At 52.5% G+C, this 21,741-nt stretch overlaps 9 protein-coding genes across 9 annotated transcripts; 4 read left to right on the top strand and 5 right to left on the bottom strand.

Annotated features, from left to right (window-relative positions):
* Window positions 1–583: 583 nt before the first annotated feature.
* Window positions 584–1,198, bottom strand: Z517_05372 (uncharacterized protein; the record flags this gene model as incomplete). Its single annotated transcript, XM_013430699.1, has 1 exon — window positions 584–1,198. One exon carries the CDS (start codon window positions 1,196–1,198, stop codon window positions 584–586), a length of 615 nt encoding a protein of 204 aa, XP_013286153.1.
* A 704-nt stretch (window positions 1,199–1,902) lies between these two features.
* Window positions 1,903–3,159, bottom strand: Z517_05373 (uncharacterized protein; the record flags this gene model as incomplete). The annotated part of the gene is made up of 1 exon (XM_013430700.1): window positions 1,903–3,159. One exon carries the CDS (start codon window positions 3,157–3,159, stop codon window positions 1,903–1,905), a length of 1,257 nt encoding a protein of 418 aa, XP_013286154.1.
* Window positions 3,160–4,195: 1,036 nt separating this feature from the next.
* Window positions 4,196–5,686, bottom strand: Z517_05374 (uncharacterized protein; the record flags this gene model as incomplete). Its single annotated transcript, XM_013430701.1, has 3 exons — window positions 4,196–4,310; window positions 4,364–5,193; window positions 5,264–5,686. The coding sequence occupies 3 exons, from the start codon at window positions 5,684–5,686 to the stop codon at window positions 4,196–4,198; spliced, it is 1,368 nt and encodes a 455-aa protein (XP_013286155.1).
* Window positions 5,687–6,823: 1,137 nt separating this feature from the next.
* Window positions 6,824–8,778, top strand: Z517_05375 (uncharacterized protein; the record flags this gene model as incomplete). The annotated part of the gene is made up of 3 exons (XM_013430702.1): window positions 6,824–7,256; window positions 7,571–8,151; window positions 8,227–8,778. 3 exons carry the CDS (start codon window positions 6,824–6,826, stop codon window positions 8,776–8,778), a joined length of 1,566 nt encoding a protein of 521 aa, XP_013286156.1.
* Window positions 8,779–9,695: 917 nt separating this feature from the next.
* Window positions 9,696–10,229, bottom strand: Z517_05376 (uncharacterized protein; the record flags this gene model as incomplete). Its single annotated transcript, XM_013430703.1, has 1 exon — window positions 9,696–10,229. One exon carries the CDS (start codon window positions 10,227–10,229, stop codon window positions 9,696–9,698), a length of 534 nt encoding a protein of 177 aa, XP_013286157.1.
* Window positions 10,230–10,909: 680 nt separating this feature from the next.
* Window positions 10,910–11,438, top strand: Z517_05377 (uncharacterized protein; the record flags this gene model as incomplete). The annotated part of the gene is made up of 2 exons (XM_013430704.1): window positions 10,910–11,074; window positions 11,133–11,438. The coding sequence occupies 2 exons, from the start codon at window positions 10,910–10,912 to the stop codon at window positions 11,436–11,438; spliced, it is 471 nt and encodes a 156-aa protein (XP_013286158.1).
* A 1,020-nt stretch (window positions 11,439–12,458) lies between these two features.
* On the top strand, window positions 12,459–13,372 carry Z517_05378 (uncharacterized protein; the record flags this gene model as incomplete). The annotated part of the gene is made up of 3 exons (XM_013430705.1): window positions 12,459–12,572; window positions 12,658–13,137; window positions 13,193–13,372. The coding sequence occupies 3 exons, from the start codon at window positions 12,459–12,461 to the stop codon at window positions 13,370–13,372; spliced, it is 774 nt and encodes a 257-aa protein (XP_013286159.1).
* A 901-nt stretch (window positions 13,373–14,273) lies between these two features.
* On the top strand, window positions 14,274–15,721 carry Z517_05379 (uncharacterized protein; the record flags this gene model as incomplete). The annotated part of the gene is made up of 3 exons (XM_013430706.1): window positions 14,274–14,650; window positions 14,719–15,423; window positions 15,643–15,721. The coding sequence occupies 3 exons, from the start codon at window positions 14,274–14,276 to the stop codon at window positions 15,719–15,721; spliced, it is 1,161 nt and encodes a 386-aa protein (XP_013286160.1).
* Window positions 15,722–17,481: 1,760 nt separating this feature from the next.
* Z517_05380 (uncharacterized protein) lies at window positions 17,482–18,276 on the bottom strand (the record flags this gene model as incomplete). The annotated part of the gene is made up of 1 exon (XM_013430707.1): window positions 17,482–18,276. One exon carries the CDS (start codon window positions 18,274–18,276, stop codon window positions 17,482–17,484), a length of 795 nt encoding a protein of 264 aa, XP_013286161.1.
* Window positions 18,277–21,741: the final 3,465 nt, after the last annotated feature.

Raw genomic sequence — 21,741 nt, forward strand, 5'->3', positions numbered from 1 at the left:
TGAGCTCTTCACACGAGCCACAGAATCCTCAACCTGGCTGACGACACAAAGTCCTCGGTACCCTAGAGTGAAGCCTTATGTTTACTCTCGCTGCGTTCTTGTCTGCGGTCTTCGGATCACGGCTTGAACAAGAGAGTGGTGATGATCTTTGACCTGTGTTGGGTGACTTGGCTTCGTGCCGGCCTGCACAGGAGGTACCGACGGATTTACTCTGACAGGCGATACTTTTCATGAGCTTGGAACCCTTGTTGGTTGGAGTTTGGGAAGAGTACCAGTCGTGGTCAACATACCTGCTTCGATGTGAAATCGTAGTGAGAACATCGTCATGCTATGCCAGAGTTTTCTCTCTACCCTGTTCATGTCCCGACATCCGTGCGCTCCTTTCTGGTCGACAGCATCGTACTCGAGGACAGATGCTGCCTCTGTACTCGCGTAATTACTGAACACAACTCACATGGCCGATGACTGTTCAACAGCCTCGCTCGACACTCCACTGGCTCTTCACGATAGAGATTTACCATGAGTAGTTCAAGGACGGGCAACATTTGAGACAAGCTAAATGCCACTTGGTAGCAGACTAATCTCACAGCCTTCCCTCACTTCCCTCGTCCCTCAATACCCACCTGACAAACACGTCCAGCTTCCCACTCAGCCCGTCCGCTGCGCCCACCAGCTCCTGCTTCACACGCTCATAGCCCGCGATCAAGGACGCAGGCTTGTACCACACGATCCTCACGCCGCCCTCGGGCTCTTCCACAAGACACAACTCGACGGGGACACAAAGCCCAGCGTTGAGATCATGCTCGAGCATCGTGATGGCGATCATCGGATTCCCCAGAATGAATCTCTTACAATCCAGGTTTCTGGTCTCCCCACTGGCCGTAACGACGGTTGCGCTCGGCGGCGCGTACAGAGGCAGCCAGGCCCCGTGGTCGAATTCGTGGAAGTACATGAACCCGTGCGGGCCGACCAGCGTCTTGATCCGCGCTTCCCAGGTCGCTCGGTCTGTTGGTGGTAGTGGTCGTTGCTGTAGCTGGCTCTGACCCTGACCCTGGTCCTGTTGTATACCGCCTGCGGACGAGCTCGGCGCGGGCTGGATTGATGAGCGAAGCCGCGCTTCCGCGGTGGAGAACGAGATGGACGAGCGGTACACCAGACGTTGGGCAGGGATGGTCTGCGTTTCAGTCGTAAGGGTCATGACTGCGGCAGACAAGTACGGCAGAGAAGATGGGGACAGTGGTCTCTAAGAAGATGCGAGTGAGTGAGTGAGTGAGAGGGGGACACTTCTTGTGATGATGATTTCCAGACCGCCTACTCAATTATTCCTGCTCTCTGGGATCTATGTACTATGTATGCGGCATACTCTGGGCGTCATCTCTCTCACGCACCGATCAAGAGCCCAGTCTCCGATGAATAATAATCTAATTGCAAGACCCTCTCTTGTCTCCTAGCTACACAACTAATCCAAGACAGAATGTCCGTGTGGCCAAACATAATCTACTTCCCTTTGGAAGACCTGTTCCACAAATGTCATCTACAGTATCGAGGGTTGCTTGAAACCGAACAAGTCGACTGCATATGGATCGATCAGTAATCCCCATTGCCGATGGCCGTTGCGGGGAGAAGGATCATCCAGTATGTCCTCAGATTCAGATTCGCTTGACCTTTCTTTGAAACCCCTCTACATTACGGTAATTATAACCACCACAAGCTTGTTCTGGAGGTGGCGTGCAGCACCGACGTTTGGGGACGGTTGATGTCTTTAGGGCCGCAAAAGTGGATCGAGATGAGGTACGAGTAGGTGTCACTCAATATGGAAGGCTTGGAGTAAACCAGATTGTCATTGGGGTCGACACATGTCCTTGTTGGATTAGACTGATGTGTAAAAAATGTTTTTGATAGCTATTCGGCAACCTCTGATTCACGCCCGTCAGCGCCGACTTGTGCATCGCCTGGCAAAGAGGCTTTCTTCAACGGACTAGGTAGAGCTGGGGAGCGGTCGCTTGACTTTGACGATGTTGACTGCCGTCTTATCCCACGAGTGTTGATCGTCAGCTTGCGAGTTAACGCGGCACCGTTTTCTGCTGGCGTAGTCGTGGTGTCGAGCCCAGCAATACTGAGGCCATCGGATAGAAGCGCCTCTCTACCTGAAAGACGCCGAGAATGTGCTGCAGATTGTCGTGTCCTGTCTTTTCGGATCTGGCGCATCCGTGCCTCCTCTGCCAACTTCGCTTTCTTCTGATTGCCCTCAACCTGCAGAAGGAAAAGGTCTCTCACTGGGGAGTTCTCGGACCCTTTCAATGTCTCGCGGGTTTTCGGGGACGCCCGTTTTCGACCGCCCGGACTGTGGATTTTCTTTTGGACCAGTTGGTCGACCTTATCCGCCGAGGGGGCTTTCTGCGGCGTGGCAATGGGCGGCAAGTGATGCAGCTGGTGTAATGGGGAAACTGGAGACAGGTCGTCTGCCGCGGGCCGGCTTTCCTGGACGGTTTTATGCTTTATATCGTACATGAGGAACTGGTACAGCTCACTTTGTCGGAAGTCTGACATGCTCGGACTGGGAGACGACGTTGTCGACGATGAGTCGTTTCCTGCATCGAGGCCACCCAGGTGATACCCGTCAATCGGGCTCAAGACCAGATCCTTTGAGTCACTCCATCTGCCGAACACGTCTTCAAGATCATGTTGGCGTTGAAGGTACCATTTCACCCTCTCGAGGCTTTTGTAACTCCCATCAAGGTTTGTTGTCTCTATGAAACATCTCGATGCGTTCTCGTCGTCCCCACAAACATCGGCAAGGCAGCCCCTGATATACCAGCATTTAGCGACTAGTGCGTCGCTCACTGGATGCTGACCAGCAAAACACAATGATTCGGCCTCCGCCAAAGCTTCTCTGCTTCGATCGAAAGGATCTTCTTGGGTATCGACATTGTCATTCGTGGAGTTGATAAGGAGCAAATGTGCTCGGCTTAAGAGGGTCTCCGCGTATAACTCAATAGCCACACTCTCAAGGGCATGGCCTTCAGCACATGGGTCGCTTTCTTGCGGCGACGTGCTTTGCGGGAGGTCATCGGTATTGCAGCTTCTGAGAGGCTCGGGAGGGCTCGGTTGTCCGTGCGGCGGAATGTGGCCAAGGGGGATCGGTCCATCCTCCTCCATCTTCGAGATATTGACAGTGTCGAAGTAAAGGCAGGAACGTTATGAAGCAGGAGATTGCAAGCATATGAAAAATTGCGCTAAAAAGCAGTGTAGTATGATTCACCTCATCGCTGGTGACCGCTGCCACGTATCCGAGAGCGGAATAAAGGCACGCGAAACAAAGACCATCAAAGGAACTCACCAGACATCAGCGTAGCAGTTAATTCAGCACTCTCCGTCCTGAGATTGATAACATGGCACAACTGAAGGTGATCAGACATGGCTCCATGTCTCGAGTGGTAACTGTCTTATGACTGTCTCATGCCACATTCAATCCGAAGTGTGGCAAGGACAAAGAATGACTCGAGGCACGCCTCAGTTCGAGAATTTAGGATAGACCAAGTAGAGTGTTTCATTGTTCTCGCTGTGTACCAGGCAAAAAACAGGCCCAATTACAACTAGTTATCCATGTTGATTGATTGAGGTGATTGGTCTAGTCAACAGGAACACATTAAGTCGGAGGTACGAGGTACATACTGTCGAGTCGTACAGGGCAAGCTACGGAAATGCCAAGGCCTTAAGAGAACGAACATGGACTTTCAACCCCACACTGTAGACTATTTTGATTATATATCATATTTGCCGATGAGACCTCAACAATTACCACAAATCGGCCGGATGGTGTAGTGTTAGTCAACCCCAATGACAATCCTCGATCATTCATTTACTAACATTCTTCGCAGTGGTTATCACATCTCCTTAACATCTTCTGATCAAACGGAGAAGGTCTTGAGTTCGAGCCTCAATCTGGTCATTTTTTGTCTTTTTGCCCTGTTCTTGATGTAGAAGCCCTTTGCTATGGGGAAAGGTAAAAATGTAGATGTAAAAAGAGAATAAAATTTTTGCATTGCGGTCCGAGAAGGGCGAATGCCAGAATCCTTTATGCACTTGATCTAAAGTTACAATCTGGACTCGCTCTATCCTGTCCTACAGTATCTGTCTAGTCTCACTTCTATCTACCTCTCACGTCTATAGTCTTGGAAGAGTAACGCCATTTCTAGTCCAACACGATATTGCCATTGGGTAGAGGCTTATAGTCCTCTTCCCCGGCCCATTGTGCCTCGTACAGGCTCTCGTCCATTTGAGATGCATCCATCCCCATATTGACTTCCCTGTAGGTCTGTCAGCGAATGGACAACAAGCGTTGGTATGTGATTTAACGCACTTATCCTCTGCGAGCACCTCGAGGCCCGGAATGCAGTCGATCAGGGCGATGATCACAAACGATCCCACGAATGACCAGGTGAAGCCGATCAGTGCCTCGACGATTTGGATCCCTAGTTGGCGAATGTTGCCGTCAAAAAATACACCACCGTCCACTTCGACTCCTCCATAGGCGGCCACGGCCTTTTGGGCAAAGAGTCCGGTGCCGATGGTACCGAGAAAGCCGCCGACGCAGTGGGTGGCAAAGGTGTCCCCATTGTCGACCCAGCGCACTCTTCGCGCAAAGTCGGTGAACTTGATGCGCAAAGCCTGGCGGCAGACGACGGCTCCAAAGATGCCGAAGCAGAGCGAGGTTGGAATGTCGATGAAACCCGCTGCGGGAGTAATCATGACCAGACCGGCGATGGCGCCCATGAACGTCGAGTCGAGTGACCATCGACCGGTCTCGAAGTAGGTGATGGACGCCCACGTCAAGGCACCGGCCGAGGCACACAGATTCGTCACGCAGAGCGCCATGACCGACTGGAAGCTGAGGGTGAGGGTGGTGCCAGCATCAAACGCCAACCACGAACCCCAGATGATGATCATGGCCAATAACTGACACATGGAATTGTGCGGCCGATGCAACTTGAGATGAGAAGGCGTTCGGACATCGGATCTTCGGGAGCGAAACACCGGATAAGAGAGGTAGAGGCTGATCGCACTGGCCGTTGCGCCACTGCAGATGTGCACCGGCGTCCCACCAGCAAAGTCAAGCACCCCAAGCTCACTGAGGAACCCTCCGCCCCAGACCATGTGAGCAAGAGGACAGTAGATGAAGGTGGACCAAAGCTGGATGAATATGGTTAGTGGGCAGGAATCAAGCCTGGTCAAAAAAGGGAAGCCCGGGGGTTTACCATACAAAGATGAAGGGAATCAAGGGAAGAATGCGACCACGTTCACAAGCGCCTCCAATGGCAATGGCACAGACCGTGGCTAGAAACACCAGCTGGAACTCGCTGAACAGCACGGCCGGAATACTCCCGACAGGTTCGGCCAGCACGCCTCGATGAAAAGCATACTTGAGGTCGCCAATGACGCCGCCGGGGCCATCCCCATAAGCGAGGGCATAGCCGACGATGAACCACTGGATGGTGCAGACGCAGACGGTCAAGACGGCTGGAATAAACGAGGCAAGGCCACTTCGTCGCGTAGAATACCCGCTGTAGCCGAGTCCAACAGCGGGAATGATGGGCCAGCAGAAGACGGTGCAGACCAGAATGAAGACCGTGTCTGTCCGATCACAGGCCTCCCAGGCCCTCTGGACGTCTGAGACCACGACCATGGCACGGAAACGCAAGGGAAAAAAACCCCTTGACCTCAAACTGGGGCAAACCTGAGGGAGGACGATAGGGAAAAGGGAAAACAAAAAGGGAAGCAAATGACAATAATTGAATCTCGCAATGAGAATACCTAGCTTCACAAGGCTGTGGCGGAGTCTCTCTTATCCTTGTTTGCCTTTGGCCTTATCTCTCGCCTGCAATCTGCCGGATCGAGGACTGGGGTCTGGTCTGTATCAGGACGGGTGCTAGGGCTCTACCTCGCTGTCGCCTTCCCTTCTCCACAGTTTTCCGAGATCCAAGAATTGCCCCGTCGGTGCTTTACCGGCTAGGTCGTGCCTAGTCTACCTACATACAATACCCCTTGCCTGGGGTACCTGCATCTTTTGGGACGTGACACATGGTTTTTTGGGGTCACAGCGACGGCGCCTCTGCACTAGCGGGACAAATGTCCTTGGTGTCATTGTTCCATGGCCGACGGGGTTTCTCCAGGAAATTTAGGAAGGACTACTTAGTACAAGGGGCCGCGGACCCCCCCCCCCCCCCCTCTCCACTCCCTCTCGAGAGCAATGACACTTGTCGTGTTGTCAGGCTTCTCACCAAACCGGATTCCCAGATAGCTATTATCCCAAGGGAGGGGAGGGAGGGGGGGGGGGCTAAGCAACTCTTCCCCAGCAATGATTGGGTGCTGATAAGAGCTTAGTCTGGGGGGACCATCGAGTCAACGGACACCAAGGGGGAGGAAGGCTGGTAATCAAGCATCCACCCCGTCTAAGCCCAAAGAGGGTATGTTTCCCAGTCGCCCATATCAAACCGAATGCTTTATCGCGCTACTATCAGTTGTTGTTGCATGCTCACCATACGCCCCCTCACATATGATTCTAGGATCATGATTTCGGGAATCAGTTCGTGAGTCTCGCCTCCGCCTCCTCCAGAGACTAGCAAGCTCCTTTATTGGATCGAGACAACAGCATCTTTGCCCTATGAAGGGTGGACGTGCAATAAGAGGGGCCCGGCTCGCCCTTTCCTCGACAAAAACTGTCAATCCATAAACTCCATCCTCCTCGTGTCCTTTCTCTCTCCAAATATTCCGGTGTGTCCTCGGACAGAACCCTTCTCTCCTCCAGATCATCACCGCCACCATGACTGTCGACACGGAAAAGGCCGCTCCAGAGATGGAGGTGCCTGTCATCGATGGGAGAAAGAACTCTCTTCGAGCCGGCAGCATCGACGACATCACTGTGCTGGACCGACTGGGCTACAAGCCAGAACTGAACCGCAATCGATCAATGGCTACGCTATTGTTTCAGTCTTTGGCCATTGCTGCCATCCCATACGGAGAAGGTGGTCCGTTCATTTCAGCAATCTACGGCGGTGGCCCGCTGGCAATCTTCGTCGGCTGGATCGTCGTTCTGGTGCTGGATGAATGCATTGCTCTCTCTTTGGGCGAGCTGGCGTCGCGATATCCCACTTCGGCTGGACCGTACTATTGGTCTTTTCAACTGGCCAGTAGGGGCAAGACGACTCTGTCGTTCATCACGGGGTGGACGTGGCTGATCGGCAACTGGACAATCAGTAAGTATTTGGCCTTTCTCTCGATGCCGTTGTCTTGTTTCAATTCCTTGGTTTTCCTCTATCAACGGACGGGGAGGGGGGAGGAGGAGGTGCGGCAGTTGGAGAGCTGCGAGTGCGCGCGTTCCAAGAATGTCTCCTATGGGCTGGGGATTCTCAGGCGCCTAGTTGGTACTTCGTTGAGAGCATCGCACATTCCCATCGCCGTGCAGGAGACAGTGAATGTGCATCTCGACCAAGTTGAAAGTTCACGATATTAGAACTTTGGGTTTCTTGAACAATCTGCCTGAGTCGAAGAGCTGACTGGAGATAACTAGCCCTCTCGGTCAATTTTGGATTCGCGTCGCTCATTGTGGCGAGCGTGGCCATGTATCATCCCGACTGGGTGGCAAAGGACTGGCAATTGCTCTTGATTTTCTACGCCATCTGCTTGATGACGCTGTTCATCTGCACCTTTGCGAACCGCTTCCTGCCCATTGTCGACACCATCTGCGCTGCATGGACAGCTGTGAGCATCCTGATTATCCTCATCGCACTCTCGGTCAAGGCAGATGTCGGGAGACACAGCGCAAGCTACGCGCTCGGCCATTACGACAAGTCTTTCTCCGGCTGGGGAGGCTTCACCTTTTTCATCGGTCTGTTGCCTGCAGCATACACATTCTCGGCTATCGGGATGATCTCAGCCATGGCAGAAGAGTGCGCAAATCCTACCGTCAAGGTTCCGACAGCCATCAGTCTCTGTGTGCCCGTGGGTGGCTTCGCCGGCTTATTCTTCATTCTGCCCATCTGCTTCACCCTGCCTCCGTTGGAAGATGTCATTGCAGCGCCATACGGCCAGGCGCTCCCATACATCTTCAGCACGGTCATGGGGACACCGGGAGGTGGACTCGGCCTCATTGTAAGTTCCTTGATCCTCTTTCAGGATGAGACTCTTGTCATTTTTCACCTTCGCTGTCGCTAACTCGGTATCTAGTTCCTCGTCCTGATGATCACATTGTTCTGCAGCATCAGCATCACCACGGCGGCGTCGCGATGTACGTGGGCGTTTGCCCGGGATGATGCCATCCCACTGTCTCGGGTCTGGTCCAAAGTCCACGGTGGACTCGGCGTGCCCGTGTACGCATTGATGCTCACCACCGTGGTGCAGATGCTGCTCGGTCTGATCTATCTTGGGTCATCATCGGCCTTTTTGGCCTTTGTGTCGGTCGGCGTCATTGGGCTGGCCGTGTCGTACGCAATCCCCATCACCATCAGCGTGCTGCACCGGCGCCGCGAAGTGTCGACGGCGCGGTGGAACTGTGGGCGCATCATCGGCCCGATCGCGAACGGCGTGGCCTTGTGCTGGATCAGCTTTGAGGTCGTCTTGTTCAGCATGCCCTCGGCGCTGCCCGTCACGGTCGTGACCATGAACTATGCCAGCGTCGTCTTTGTCGGCTTCATGTTCATCTCTGCCGTCTGGTACTTTATCTATGCCCGCAAGGCGTACAAGGGACCGCCAGAGTCTGATGGCATCACTGTGGAATAATGCATGCATGCATGCTGGCCGGTAGCCGGTAGGTAGCAGCCGGCAGGTAACTGGTGTCGGGTGTGCAATAAAGTTGGCCATCGATGTTACGCAGCAAATAAAACGTTGTAGCTAGTTGATGTGGCCCTGTGGATGCGGGTGATCCAGAGGAACTCGGCCTGTATTCTTTTTGTGCAGTTTCTGGCGCGCCACCACTACCACCTGTTTAGGCTCTCTCTCTCTGTGCCCCTCTCTCCGTCTTTAACAGCGCATAGACTTTGTCTCTTAGGTCTGTTGCGCCGGAGAATTTCGTGTCGATGAAATTCTGGGTAGTCTCACCAACTTCAGCGGTGGACCGGTTGTCCCTGCACTCTTTTTCAAGCACTCGCTTTCCGATGGCTCTCTCCAGGCAGAGGCGTCCCTCGAACCCTTTCACGCTGCATATTGTGTACTTTGCGCCTCAGAGACTGCACAGGTAGTAAGCTTCAGAGGGACAGAATCTTTTCAAAACTAATCCACATTTCAGGAGACGCACCGACAGAGCGCGTAAGGTATGATGCATGCCACCCCGCTCGGGCAGTGAACTTTCTCCAGTCTTCGTAAGTAAAGGAAGTGCTGCCGTTGCGCCAAGTCGGCTCGATTGGTGCTGGGCCCTCCAAAGCATGAGAGACCGCGCTGTATAAGCAGGCACACAGGTGGATTTTTTCTGTATCGCCGAGTATCCTCGATGTCAGGGTGATGTGGATTCAGTCGGTTGGCGTTGAAGTAGGCCTCTGCAGCTCAAACGTCCGCTTCTCCGACGGATCGCGGAGTGGTGTATTGTGGTACACCTGCAGATCGAAACGTCTTTGCACGGTGTCGGTCGACCGGAACCAAGAGTTGCACTCCATTCTGTGGGCTATGATTCAACCAAGCTCTTCCTTGCCTCTTCGACTGGCTCAGAGGTATTCAACCATCCGCTCATTGACATACAGTGTGGGCCAATATCCAGAGCCTCGAGAAGCGATAACAATATATGTGTGACCAAAGGGACGCTGCGAGTTAGGTTCTAGGACATCGTAGTGGTTGGTTCTGATCGGAAGTCTGAGATGATTCAGGATGGCGTCTATCGTATTGACTGTGGTTGGTAATGCAATAGAATACCGGTAGACGGCCACGACGACACGAGTCCTCGCATCCTGAAAGTACTGCCTATTCGCGTTGTAAAGATCAATCACCTGTTGCATCTTCTCGCGGAGGTTTCGATCGCCATCTTCAGCGTTGACGCGATTGAGCTCGGCGCCTGATGGTCTTGGCGCAATGTGTGCGAGAATGCCAGCGTGCGGGGAGATGATGATGACGGCAGTGCATCCGTTGAGGCTATCAGTGTAAAGATAGTCGGTTCGTGACCAGAATGCAATATCCACTCGGTTCATAGGGACATAGATGGTGCGGTCGTTGGTTTGGGCATGCTGGTAGATGGTCGGCGCCATGGTTCGGGGTTTCCGCCGAATGGTCACCAATGACAGTGGTTGCCACGAGCTGCGGGTTTTCAATTGAGCAGAGAACTCTTCTAGATGGAGAGTCTGAAGATGGCACAATGCTCAATACGTACAAGGATGATGAAGTAGTAGGAGTCGAAGGTACTGGATACAACTATGTCTTGGCTGCCACATGGCAGGCGTTATTCGGAGCAGTTGCCTGTACTACCTGACGCCTTATCTAACCGCCCAACAAGATATAATGTGGCCTTCATATCTCATATTCGATCACTTTCCTCCCGAGTGATTCGATGTTAAGAATTCCAAGAGGGTCAGGGTGGCCTCCTGCGACGGGTAACAGGTGATGCAGTGGTCGTCCTGGGGTCTGCGCTCACAAAGAGGGCGGCACGAGCCTTATAGTTATAACGGCCAAGAGACAAAACGAGTATCTTTTTGAGCCTCCTAGCAGGCGGGCCGTCCGACGCTAAACAAATATAGCTAGATCAGTGTTAGCTTATATCAGCGCTTTGTCTTGGCCCCCTTTCAGCCACTCATACCCATACAAGCAACTGTGCTCATCTGCGCCGTGGAGGTGCTGTCAAACAAAGATTGAGGCGGAGTGAATGGCTTAGTTGCCCAGTGGAAAACCCAATACTAACCTCATCCAACTACATATCGCTAGAGGCTTCATCATGGATCGGCGCTTCAACGAACTCCTGGCTAACTGGGGCCGGGTCCAGAATCCGGTACTGGTGTATACTCCAGATCCGAAAGAGATCGAGGATTGGGAAAAGTCTCTACCCTACAAACTCGAGGACGTCTTTGACTTCACCGCTGGTCTAGGAGAGAAGGAGGTGGTGAAGCCTACCCATCCCATCACCTCCCGATCGTAATCTCCTCGATGATATGGAACAGGCGGCGAGAGAAGGAGATCTATCTACAGTGCAGCGCATATTCGATCAGTTACGCGGTACCCCCTTCGGTGACTACTGGATTTCACACTCAGCGAGTATTGTGTTCAATGCAGTTCGGAATCGTCAAAGGGCTTCTACCAAATATCTTCTGAACCAAGGCTCTTACCCAAGTGATTTCCTTGCTAAAATTGCCGCCGATAATAATGACCAGGCTCTGCTCGAATTATTCCTCAGGCATGGATGGGATATCAACGAACAGTTGAAATGGTCAACTCCGCCGACATTTGAGATCAAGTCATACTTCTAAAAACGGCCAGTTTGACCTTTGAGAATGTAGACTTAGTTTACTTGGTTTCTCTCTCAGGGCGCAGATCCCAATGCTGAATGTGTGTCGGACATAACCACACTCTCTTATGCCGTCCAGTCTGCGTCATTCGATATTATCGAGACCCTCTTCGCCCATGGTGGCTCGATCCCTAAAGGACAATTAATTCACCATGCCGCTGGGCGTGAGCTACCAGATAGTGTCGAGGTCGTGGCTTATCTCGTCAACAAAGGCGCGCCTATCAACGAGGTTATGTATCAGAACGACGTACCTTCAACTAACTTACAATATCCACCCGGCTTCGGCAGTCCCCTTCATACCGCAGCTAGGCAAGGGTGTCTGGACGTCGTCCGATATCTATTGGAAAAAGGCGCCGATTTAGATAAACCTGGATTCTTCCGGGAAGACAGCTCTTGAATGCGCCGAACTCTACAGGCGTCAGGACGTGGCCGACTTCCTTGGTCGGATCTTGACGAAAAGTTCCGAGCTGTTCCTCACCCTTTCCTCATCTCCCCAGCAGACAAAGTCTGTATTGACAGAGGCTGTGGAAGTAAAGCCAGAGAAAAAGGCCCCGGAAGACTAACGGTTCTCGACGTCGATACTCATACTCCAGCTCTACAACGACGTGTCCGCAGTTCTGAACAACTAGAGATTCCCCCAATGGACAAGAGATTCTTACTTTTCCAACTGTCATCCAAGCGATGACATGAAGGCCAACGTAGCTTGGCGGTCGTCTGGCACTTCCTACTGGTTATGTGTGCTGGCTGATCACCACATGCCTCCCGCATAACACAATGAGCAAAGTGACACCATCTTCACTCGGATGGATCTGCCAGACATATGTGACAATATTCTGAGGCTGCAAGTAAATTTTTCCATTCCACGACCCCGTATGTTCCTCATTCAACGCCTCTGTTATCTTTTCAGTTCTGTCACCTATCGCACGTCTAGGCTACTCCACACTCACGCTTCGACTCGGGAAGTGTCTCGTTAGTTGTCACAATGTCTTTCACAGTGTGGTACACCAAGCCTGATGGCAGGCAAGTGCCAATCAAAATGTCCATCTGGGACGCCATGAAGGGCGTCCCCGATCCGAAGCCGAGAAAACCAAAAACGGTAAAGGTCCCAGCTACAAAGGACCTCACATTCTACGTCTTGAATGGGCTCTACATCGGGCAGGAGATACTGATGATTGGTTTAGTGTTCATGCTGCGGCAAGGCTCACATCAAGGACAGGGGAGAGGAGGACAGCAAGTGTGAAGGAAAAAAAGATGCCAAAGACACGGACCACAACGGCAAAAGCGGCAATGTTGACACATCATCAAAAGACAAGAAGGATGACTCTGATCTTACCGAGGACGACCGGATCTTGCTACGCATGAAAGGCGAGAATCCGCAAGCGCAGTGGAAGGAGATCCTCGCCGTGACCACCAACTTCAAGAACGTAGGTGAGCTCAAGGCACGCTGGAAACATATCAGCCACCGACCCGAAGCGAACGACAAGAATACCTCGAGCGAAGGCAAGAAGGAAAAGGCTCCAGACAAAGAGGAGAAAGCCAAGCGGAACCGTGAGGAAGGCTTGAGGAGGAGAGCGGAAAGGGAGGCTGCCAAAGCCAAGAAGGAAGAAGAGGAAAAGAAGGCAGAGGAGCAGAAACAAGACTGCACCGAGTCTGACAAGAAGGTATGCTCAAGCAAACAAATACTGTTTCCCAACTCGCGGCACTAATTGCAGCTAGGATGATGAGACGAAGGCGGACGAGAAAGCGAAGAAACCTGGCTCGTCACCGCACAGTCTGAAAGCATGGGCCGACAACTACGACAAGAAAAAATGGCAGATTCTGGCCTCGAAGCACTATGACAGGACGGGAGAGCGTATCACGGCTGCCCAAGCCCGGAAGCTGGCTGAGGAAAAGTGAGGCATCAAGGGGCGGATTATCGTTCACCAGATAAGTCAAGGCGATATGTCAAGGCGATATGGAGTTGCGGTTATTGATCACGCTCGGATTCCCTGCAGTGAGCATCACCTTCTTGCTCTGGATCAGTTTTTTGACAGACAATAAATACCGCTCCCCGACCCTCGGACGCTTTTCTGTTTCGTTGCTCATGATTTCAAGGTTGGGGGGCTCGATAGGGGTGGGAATGCCAAGACCTCGCAAGGTTGACAGCCTCGTTTCCTTCCAAGCCTGCGCCCTGTTGGTTTAGATTCGAATCCATCTCTTCTACCAAAGTTCAAGCGATTGAATCTCCTTTTACCGTTGATCTGTGACTGGTGGGAACGACCAGAGGAGGATCACGACTCCGACCCTGTTTTGGGATCCTCCGCACCTCCACTTGCCCACAACAACTGCGGGGGATGAGGCGAACATCCTTTCAGGCTGATTTCCGGCACAACTCGACCACGTCGACTCACCCCGTCCAGCAAGGCGTCAACATCAGCATCCAATGCTGTCAAGCTCCAACGTCAATGACGCGTGGAATCAAGCTTTCCCGTCTCCTGCAACCCTCCTCACTACCCTTTAACCGCGCCGCCGCCTCCCTGGTGTTTGTGTCCACCATCTATCGTCATTGGACGACGATGCAGCTTTCTCTGTTCCCGCATCACCCGTCCTACCGACAATACTCCGCGTTGGAAATGGAGCATTTTGTGAAATTTTCCCGTGACGTTGACCCAGGTCGAAGTCAGAGTGAGCTAGGTGCAGTTCTGTAAAAGAGGGGGAGAAGATGGGTATAAAAACCCTTCTCCGGCAGCGATTTCTGCCCTGCCGAATGTGTCAAGGGGAAATTCACTACTGACCCAAGGTGGAGTGTACTTCCAGAATGAAGTTCTTCTACTCTCCTGCAGGGTTTCTCGCCCTTGGAGTGTCTCTGCTGGTCACGTCGACCACCAGCACAGCTGTCCCCCGCCAGAGCAGCAACAAACCATGGTCGCTTCAAAACTTCAACTCTCTCATCACCTTTGGCGACAGTTATACAGATGAATCTCGCCTGGGATGGTTCATCAATCACAATGGTTCTGCCCCGCCTGTCGGCACTTTGCTCCCAGAGACGTTTAGTGCCCCCAGCGGCGGCAGAAATTGGCCCAGATACGTCGTCCAGTACACCGGAGCGACAGTGCAGGGCCAGTGGACTCCTCATATGACGCTCTATGACTACGCCGTCTCGGGCGCTGTGTGCTCCAACGACATCACGCCAAGGTTCGTGTTGGGACTGAAAGAGTGGTGTGCGTTGTCAGGCGGTACGTTGACCAGATACTCCTATTTAGGTGGCTCCCTGCAATCAATGCGCCTTTCCCTTCGGTCTTGGAGTACGAGATCCCGGCCTTCATCGCCGACATCCCAGCGACGCGAGTCAACTCCACCCCCGCCGTGCAGCTCTTTTCGCCAAACTTGACAGCTCAGGACGCCGTTTACGCGCTGTGGATCGGCACCAACGACCTCGGCGTGTGGGCGTTCATCACCGACTCGCAAGTCCCCGGCAAGGTGCTCTCGGACTACACATCGTGCATCTACAGCGTGTTCGACAAGCTCTACGCCAGCGGCGCCCGGCACTTTGTGCTCATGAACACGGCGCCCCTCGACCTGGCTCCCTTGTACGCCAACGACACGCTCCACGGCGTGGGCGCCAACCAGTACTGGGCGAACAAGCCGGCCAACCACACCGAGATCGCGTACACGATGCGGCAGTTCACCACGACGGTCAACAACGTCTTCAAGTACCAGACCCCCTACGAGCTCCTGGTGGCGAAGCGCTACCCGGGTGCCCATTTCGCCCTCTTCGACACCCACGCGCTCATCACGGACATCTACAACTCCCCGACCCAGTATCTGAACGGGACCGGTGTGGCCAAGGGCGGCGAGAGCGTCTGGGGCTACGAGAACCACTGTACCGTGGACCAGAAGACGTGTGTGCAAAGGCAGAATGGCACGAATCCGGACGGATATCTGTGGTTTGACGAGCTACATCCCAGGTGAGCCATTCTCCCCTATCTATCCATCTCCAATTTTCCATCTCATATCTCTGATCCTCCTCTCACATTCCCCCGCTCTTTCGAGGAACATGTTGTAAGTGGCTGGCATTGTGAATGTGAATGTGAATGTGAGCGCGAGCAATTCGAGAGGAGTTAACTACCAAGCTTGATGTCCCCTTTTGGTAGAGGAAGACTAACTCGTGCACTTTTTAACTCAAGCGAGCAAACCGACCGGATTATCGCGCAGAATTTCGTCCAGGTCCTGAACGGCACCTCCAAATATGCCACATACTACTGAGCGAGCGGCGAGATCCAGTCTCTGCTAGCACATGGGAACAACGTGAAACGGTGACAGGGTCAGGCATGTGACGGGACAGGACGGGACGGATGCTCTTTTGCGAAATGGGTTGGTCACGGACTTTATGTGCTGTGCGTATTTGATATGGCGATCTACAGACACTGCAGCGAGGTTGGCACAACTCACCGATCGGTACCAGTGGAAGCATGCGGAATGACATGGCAGATTGCTGCGACATGACAGCAACTCGACTCCAGGATGAACCTGACAGCTCCATATAGCACACAGGCCGTGCTGGTCTGGACCCTGACAGAACGGACTATTTACATATTTACCAGGTATACCGTACTTACAAGGCACTTGTTTACTTGTCCACATGTCCCTCCCTCTTCGTTCTCGTGCCGTACGGACAACAAAGAAGTCATCCCATCCCATCCCATCTTCCCAAAAAAGATCCCAACGGCCTCGCTACTTTTTCATCGCCGAGCGCAACCTATCCCTGTCGAGTCAGACGGCCCGGACAGGATGTAGGTGAGGAGCGTCCCCTGTCGCGTTTGGGGGTGAGCCTGAGACGAAGAAGGGAGGGAGGGAGAGAGGGGGGGCAAAGGGAAAAAGAGGGAAATTACATATAAGCAACTGAATAAATAAATAAAAAAAAGTGAGTAAGCAAAGAAAATGTTACTCTCTCTGTGTGTGTGTGAGAAAGAGAGAAAGAGAGATCAACAGGGTAAAAGGTAGACGATAAACGACAAAAGATGAAAGTGAGGCAAAAGGGATATTTTAGAAAACAAAACAGGGGAAAAGGAGGGGGCAGAGCGTTCTTCCTTCTTTTCTTCCTTTTTGCAGCCTCGCTTCCTCGCTTGTTCGTGTCCTTGCGGCCTCGCGGCCTGGCATGCAGGTACAAGTACAAGTATGTGTACGCATATATGTGTACACGGTAGACACCTATTGCAAATACCTAAGCACCTACCCAGGTAGGGCAAGTAGGCAAGCAGGCAGGTAGGGTGAGTTAGTCAGGCAGGCACTCTTCTAAATCTGGGACGCGAGGTATTACACGTATTACACGTACACGTACATGTACATGTACATGCACCTCGTACGGTGGGTCCTATTACATCCGGGTTCCCAGGTACCTAGGTACTTAGGTACTTACGGGTGTGTATAATAATTATAATATGTAATGTACCTCGTAGGTATTGTACCTACCTATGTCCTTTGACCCGTGGCTCGCGGCTTCACATTACATGTCTATAGACAGACTATTCTGGACTGTTTTGCACGCACAGGGAGATGTACAGCATGGTGCTCGGTATAGTACAGTACAATATAGTGCTTACGGTACTCGACTCGATGCAGCAAGGCATCAATGGTACACATGTACATACACGTATGGAGACAGTGCTAGAAAAGTTTCTCTTCTTTCATCGTGAGCCACTCAATGCATCACAAGGGGCAATTGTTAAGATTTCTCTAAGATTTGTCTCTATTTTGGATCTGTGGTTTGTTGTCGTCGCTCATATACAGCTGGACAGATGGGTGCGTGGCGTGTCGAGCTGCAAAAGTTCCTTTGGCCTCGAAATTCTTGGACGAGGAAAGGGCTTCAGTACCAGTTCGGTTTCGTTCACTTCCATTCCCCGGCCCGACGCCTTCGTCGCCATGGAATAAAGATTGTCCTGGTGTACCATGAATTCAAGCGCCTGTCCACTCCGTCGTAAATTATATGTCATAGCAATCCCACGAGCAGGAATGTCGTATATGGCTCAGAAGTTCTCGGCGTCGACTCTGTTGTCGATACCTCCAACCCACCAGACTGCCGCGTTGATGATATTCTGAATAACCTCCAAGTCATCTTGATCCCTGGGTGCGTAGAGCAGAACTTGAGAACCCTCTACATGGCTTGGCTGATTTGCGCTGAAGAGGCGCATGAATCGAGATCCAACGCGGCCGGAAAGAGGATGTCTCTGACCCCAGCCCTTCTCAATAACAATCTTGACATCACTGGGGTGGAGTGTCGAGTGGATGAACCCGTCTTCAGTGTTGGCACTGAGGATCTCTCCGTAATACTTGGTCTCGTCGAAGACGCGGTGGCGGGCATATAGAGAGATTGGGGACTCGGGCTCAAAGGTAGAGCGGCCTAGGTAGGTGGACTGGGGGTAGCGGGATGGAATATCGATGATGAGGTTGCGCAGACTGTCTTCTACGTCCTTTTCTTCCCACGGAGGAAGTTGCGTCTTTTGGATGGGGCTACTAATGCCCTCGACCTCGGGACGAGACCCACGGCGGTAGGGAATGCTCTCCAAGTAGCCTCGTGAAGACATGGTGGTTGGGCTTGTTGGAGGACTGAGGGGGTCTGAGACGGATAGTACATTTAAGAAGCGTTCAAAGGCGGTTTGGAGGCTGACTTCGAGGGCTTTGCCAGGCTTTGTTGAAAGAAAGGGTTTGAGGTCGAGCCTGATGAATTTCAAGAGATATGTAACAATAGTGGAGCCAATCAGGATGGACGAGGCCACATAGAAGAGGTTGGGGGCCAACAGTGTTGGCATGTGCATAGCCATGTCGAGTGTCTGTCGTCGTGTGAGATCCTCTTTAGTGGAAGGAAATTTCTTGAGGGAATCTGTTTTTGAAAACAACACAATGAAAAAAGCAAGTGGTTAACAGAGCGTGCCACGAGATCTGGTCTTGGAAATCACAGTTAGGTGAAATGCTTCTCCCAAGTACCCTTTATACTTTCCCCTTTGAATTCTATCGGTGTTTCCTACCTCCCAAGACTCCGACAAAGGTACGTCGGAGGAAATATGACAGGGCCAGGACGAAGCAGAGCGGCCAGAGAATGACGCGTCGCAGTAACTTTCGATTTGCGAGGATTGGAAGCAAGTCTGTTAAGGTGAGGAGTTCGTAGTCGCTTCAGAAGGGGCTTCCTCAGCTACCGCAACGGGAATAAGGCGAGATGGAGCCGCATGATTGGGCGAGTCCGAGGGAACGCGTCGACTAGGATGTAAGGACATGAGTGGTTTACGCCTTATGAAGCGGAGTGTGGGCTACTGCCTGGTGGCTGCACGGACGAATTCGAGTGGCAAAGGGTGATGATACAGGTTGTGATCTGATAAGGGCGCATTCACGCACTCCAAGAGGCAAAGAGTTTGACTAAGGCCAAGGCTTGACGTCTGATGGGGTAGATGGAAGGGTGGACGGATACGGATGCAGCGATGGAGAGATGGATTGGTAGAGACGAGGTTCGTGATCAACAAGCGCAAGACAAATCGAAACGCAGTCCAGCGCAGGCCAGCGCAGGCAGTCAAAGGCAGTTCAGCACCATCGGCATGTCGGAGCCTCGGTGAATTTCCGCCCGACCATAGAAAAAATTCTCCGACGTCTCCTCAAACTCCTTCCCGCTCCCTTCGTCTCAGCCAGCGCTTCTTCTCCTTCTTGATGAGCTCTATCGCCCTCTGCAACCTGGCCACGGCCATTCTGCGAGTGGTCACTCCTACCTGTCCACTGTCATTCCGTGCTTACAGAGTGCAGCGAGCCGCAGAATCATTCCCAGTGCCAAGCTTATCTGGCTGTCATTCTGCCGCCCTTTCCTGTCTGTATGTATATATAGTACATTGTCAGATTGGTCCATTGATCACCCCACTCGCAGGCACGAGCCGAAAACCCCTTGTGGCTTGAGGTTGGGCAAAGGCTCTCAATCTTCGACTTGGACTGCCATGTCGTCGTGTCTTTGTGGCAGCAGCGATGTTGATCCGAGGACATAGTGTCAGGGGAGAATCGTTTTCTGGTTCGGTGACAATGGAGGGACAAAATATCAAACAACACCCGAAGCCCTCTGTTAATGGCATACGTGGCAGTCATGGCTTTGCTCCAGTGCTCAAATGCCGGATCCAGCATACATAACTGTGGATCGCACAAGGTTGACGGCAAACTGAACTGGAACGTGGCGGGTGATGTTCCCAATTCCATCGATTTTCCCCAGACACTTCCACACATCGGGATCGATCTCCATGTCCACCTCTCTGTTTTTATGCGACTGCGCGAGCAAGGCTCCTCAGGGTCTGTGCCGCCCCCTTCCTGCGGCTGAATGCCGAAAAACTATGGCAAGGATGTACTCCAGCTGCCACTGTAAGTACGTCCACGTCTCTCTCCCTCATCCAGGCTGAGCTATTTTGAGAGCACGACCGTACCTGCAGTCTGGGTTTTTTCATGACGTCGCCTGCTTGTTAAGCACCGAAATGATAGGCAGACTGAGATGTGACCACTCATGGACCGGACTCCGTCGCTTCGAGGTGGAGTCTCTATGGCTCGATTCATCTACGCTGTCGAATTATTCCATGCCACCTATACGCAGGGTCGCGGGCGGCATACGCGGAAGCGCCTCCGATAGAACATAATATCGTTGCCAAGCTCGCATCAAAGCTTTGAAGAAAGCTTTTCCACACCCCTTTTTCGCTCCATTCGGATCAACCAACCGAGGTATCATGTTGCGCGGCAAGGCTCCCGTGAGACAGAGACTTCGCTTGTCAGAGATAGCTGGATTGGTCTCTTCCACGCGATACAAGAAACACCATGCATTGACGGAATCCCAACTTCGGACCTCCGTCAATAAGGTGCCAGTCCACAGCGCCCAAGATGAAAGACACAATGGCTGCCACGACTCGCTTGTCCCGCATCTATACCCTTTCATGGAAGCGGACGAAGAGTCTTCTATATTTGACCCTGCCCTTTAGTTGCAGATCAGAGACATGTTTCTATCTTCGACCCGGGTATTGCGCGAGGGATTTCGCAGTGGCTGGCCACGCATCTTGCGAAGCTGTCCCATTGTTTGGCAGTGCAAAGGTGTCGTCACTTGCGGCGGAATATACCGACTTCCGTCACGCTCCATGATCTGAAGTTGATCATCTGCAGAGGGTGCCGGTGTCCATCTTCGATGATGCTTCCTTTCGCGATGCGTAAAAGGGATAAGGGATGTAGACGCTGACCTTTTCGCTTGAACGAAACTCCCCCGGTAGGTGCAATCAACGGTCCTCGTCCGCGATATCACCAGCAATACCGCACCACTCGTTTCGAAGTTAAAAGCATTCAGAGCCCATACGCTTCTTTGCCAGATGGATACCAATAAAACCACTGACCTACGATGCCGCGTTCGACCAGTCGATGTCCCTTTGGACAATAAGATGCGCCACGGTGCTTCTAGACCCTGTGACTTAGAAACAAACAACAGAGCAAGTATCGATGGTCGTGTCATTGGTCTCCTCACAGACATGGGAAATGCTCCCTGCGAATAGCAACTGGCCTGGGGGCCCACGTTGCGGTTTAACAGGCCCACCAGGTGTTGGGTGATTTCTTGAGGAGACACACCAATCGTCCCGAGAAAAAGACGTGCTCGTACGTGAAGAGCTTTGGAAATGATACGGTAAGTAAGCCACCCCAGCTTTCGTGTCGAATGGGACTTCGGTGGGTTGGAGCCGAACGTGATTCGTGTGGAGACATATGAACAGGCTTAATTATTCGGTTGAGGTTTGAGTTGCGCCCTGTTTTGTATACACGCACGCATTTCAGATCTGGCACGTTCTCTAATACGGTTGACAGCCTGTCTTTGACGACCATCTAGATACCAGCAGCCCCCGTACTGGTCACCACTAGACACGGCTTTAGTAACGATTCAGTGATGGTGCTAGGTGTCACGTCCACTGACCCATGTCCCAGGCACGAGCAGGTTCAGCCTGGCCGCGGGAGTTCGTGTCGTGTCGGGGTAAGCAGAAACCATAGAAGAACAGGTCTTTATCGAGGCGTTCAACCTGTTCGCCGTTATCCGCTTTCGACCGTGGTACTCTTTGGCTGCTTCGTGTCTATCTGAAAGTCTTCGCCCACATAATTCTCTTGTCTCGAGTTATGACAGCCTCTCGCGTGCCGTCTCAGCCCTAGGACTCTCTCTCTCCCTAGGTAGCTGTTCCGGAGCAATCGACATCCATTGTCCACGGCGCCGCACAATGGGAAATATTGCAAGCGTTATCCGGATGGTT

Source organism: Fonsecaea pedrosoi, assembly GCF_000835455.1.
Source record: "Fonsecaea pedrosoi CBS 271.37 unplaced genomic scaffold supercont1.3, whole genome shotgun sequence".
Taxonomy (NCBI): domain Eukaryota; kingdom Fungi; phylum Ascomycota; class Eurotiomycetes; order Chaetothyriales; family Herpotrichiellaceae; genus Fonsecaea; species Fonsecaea pedrosoi.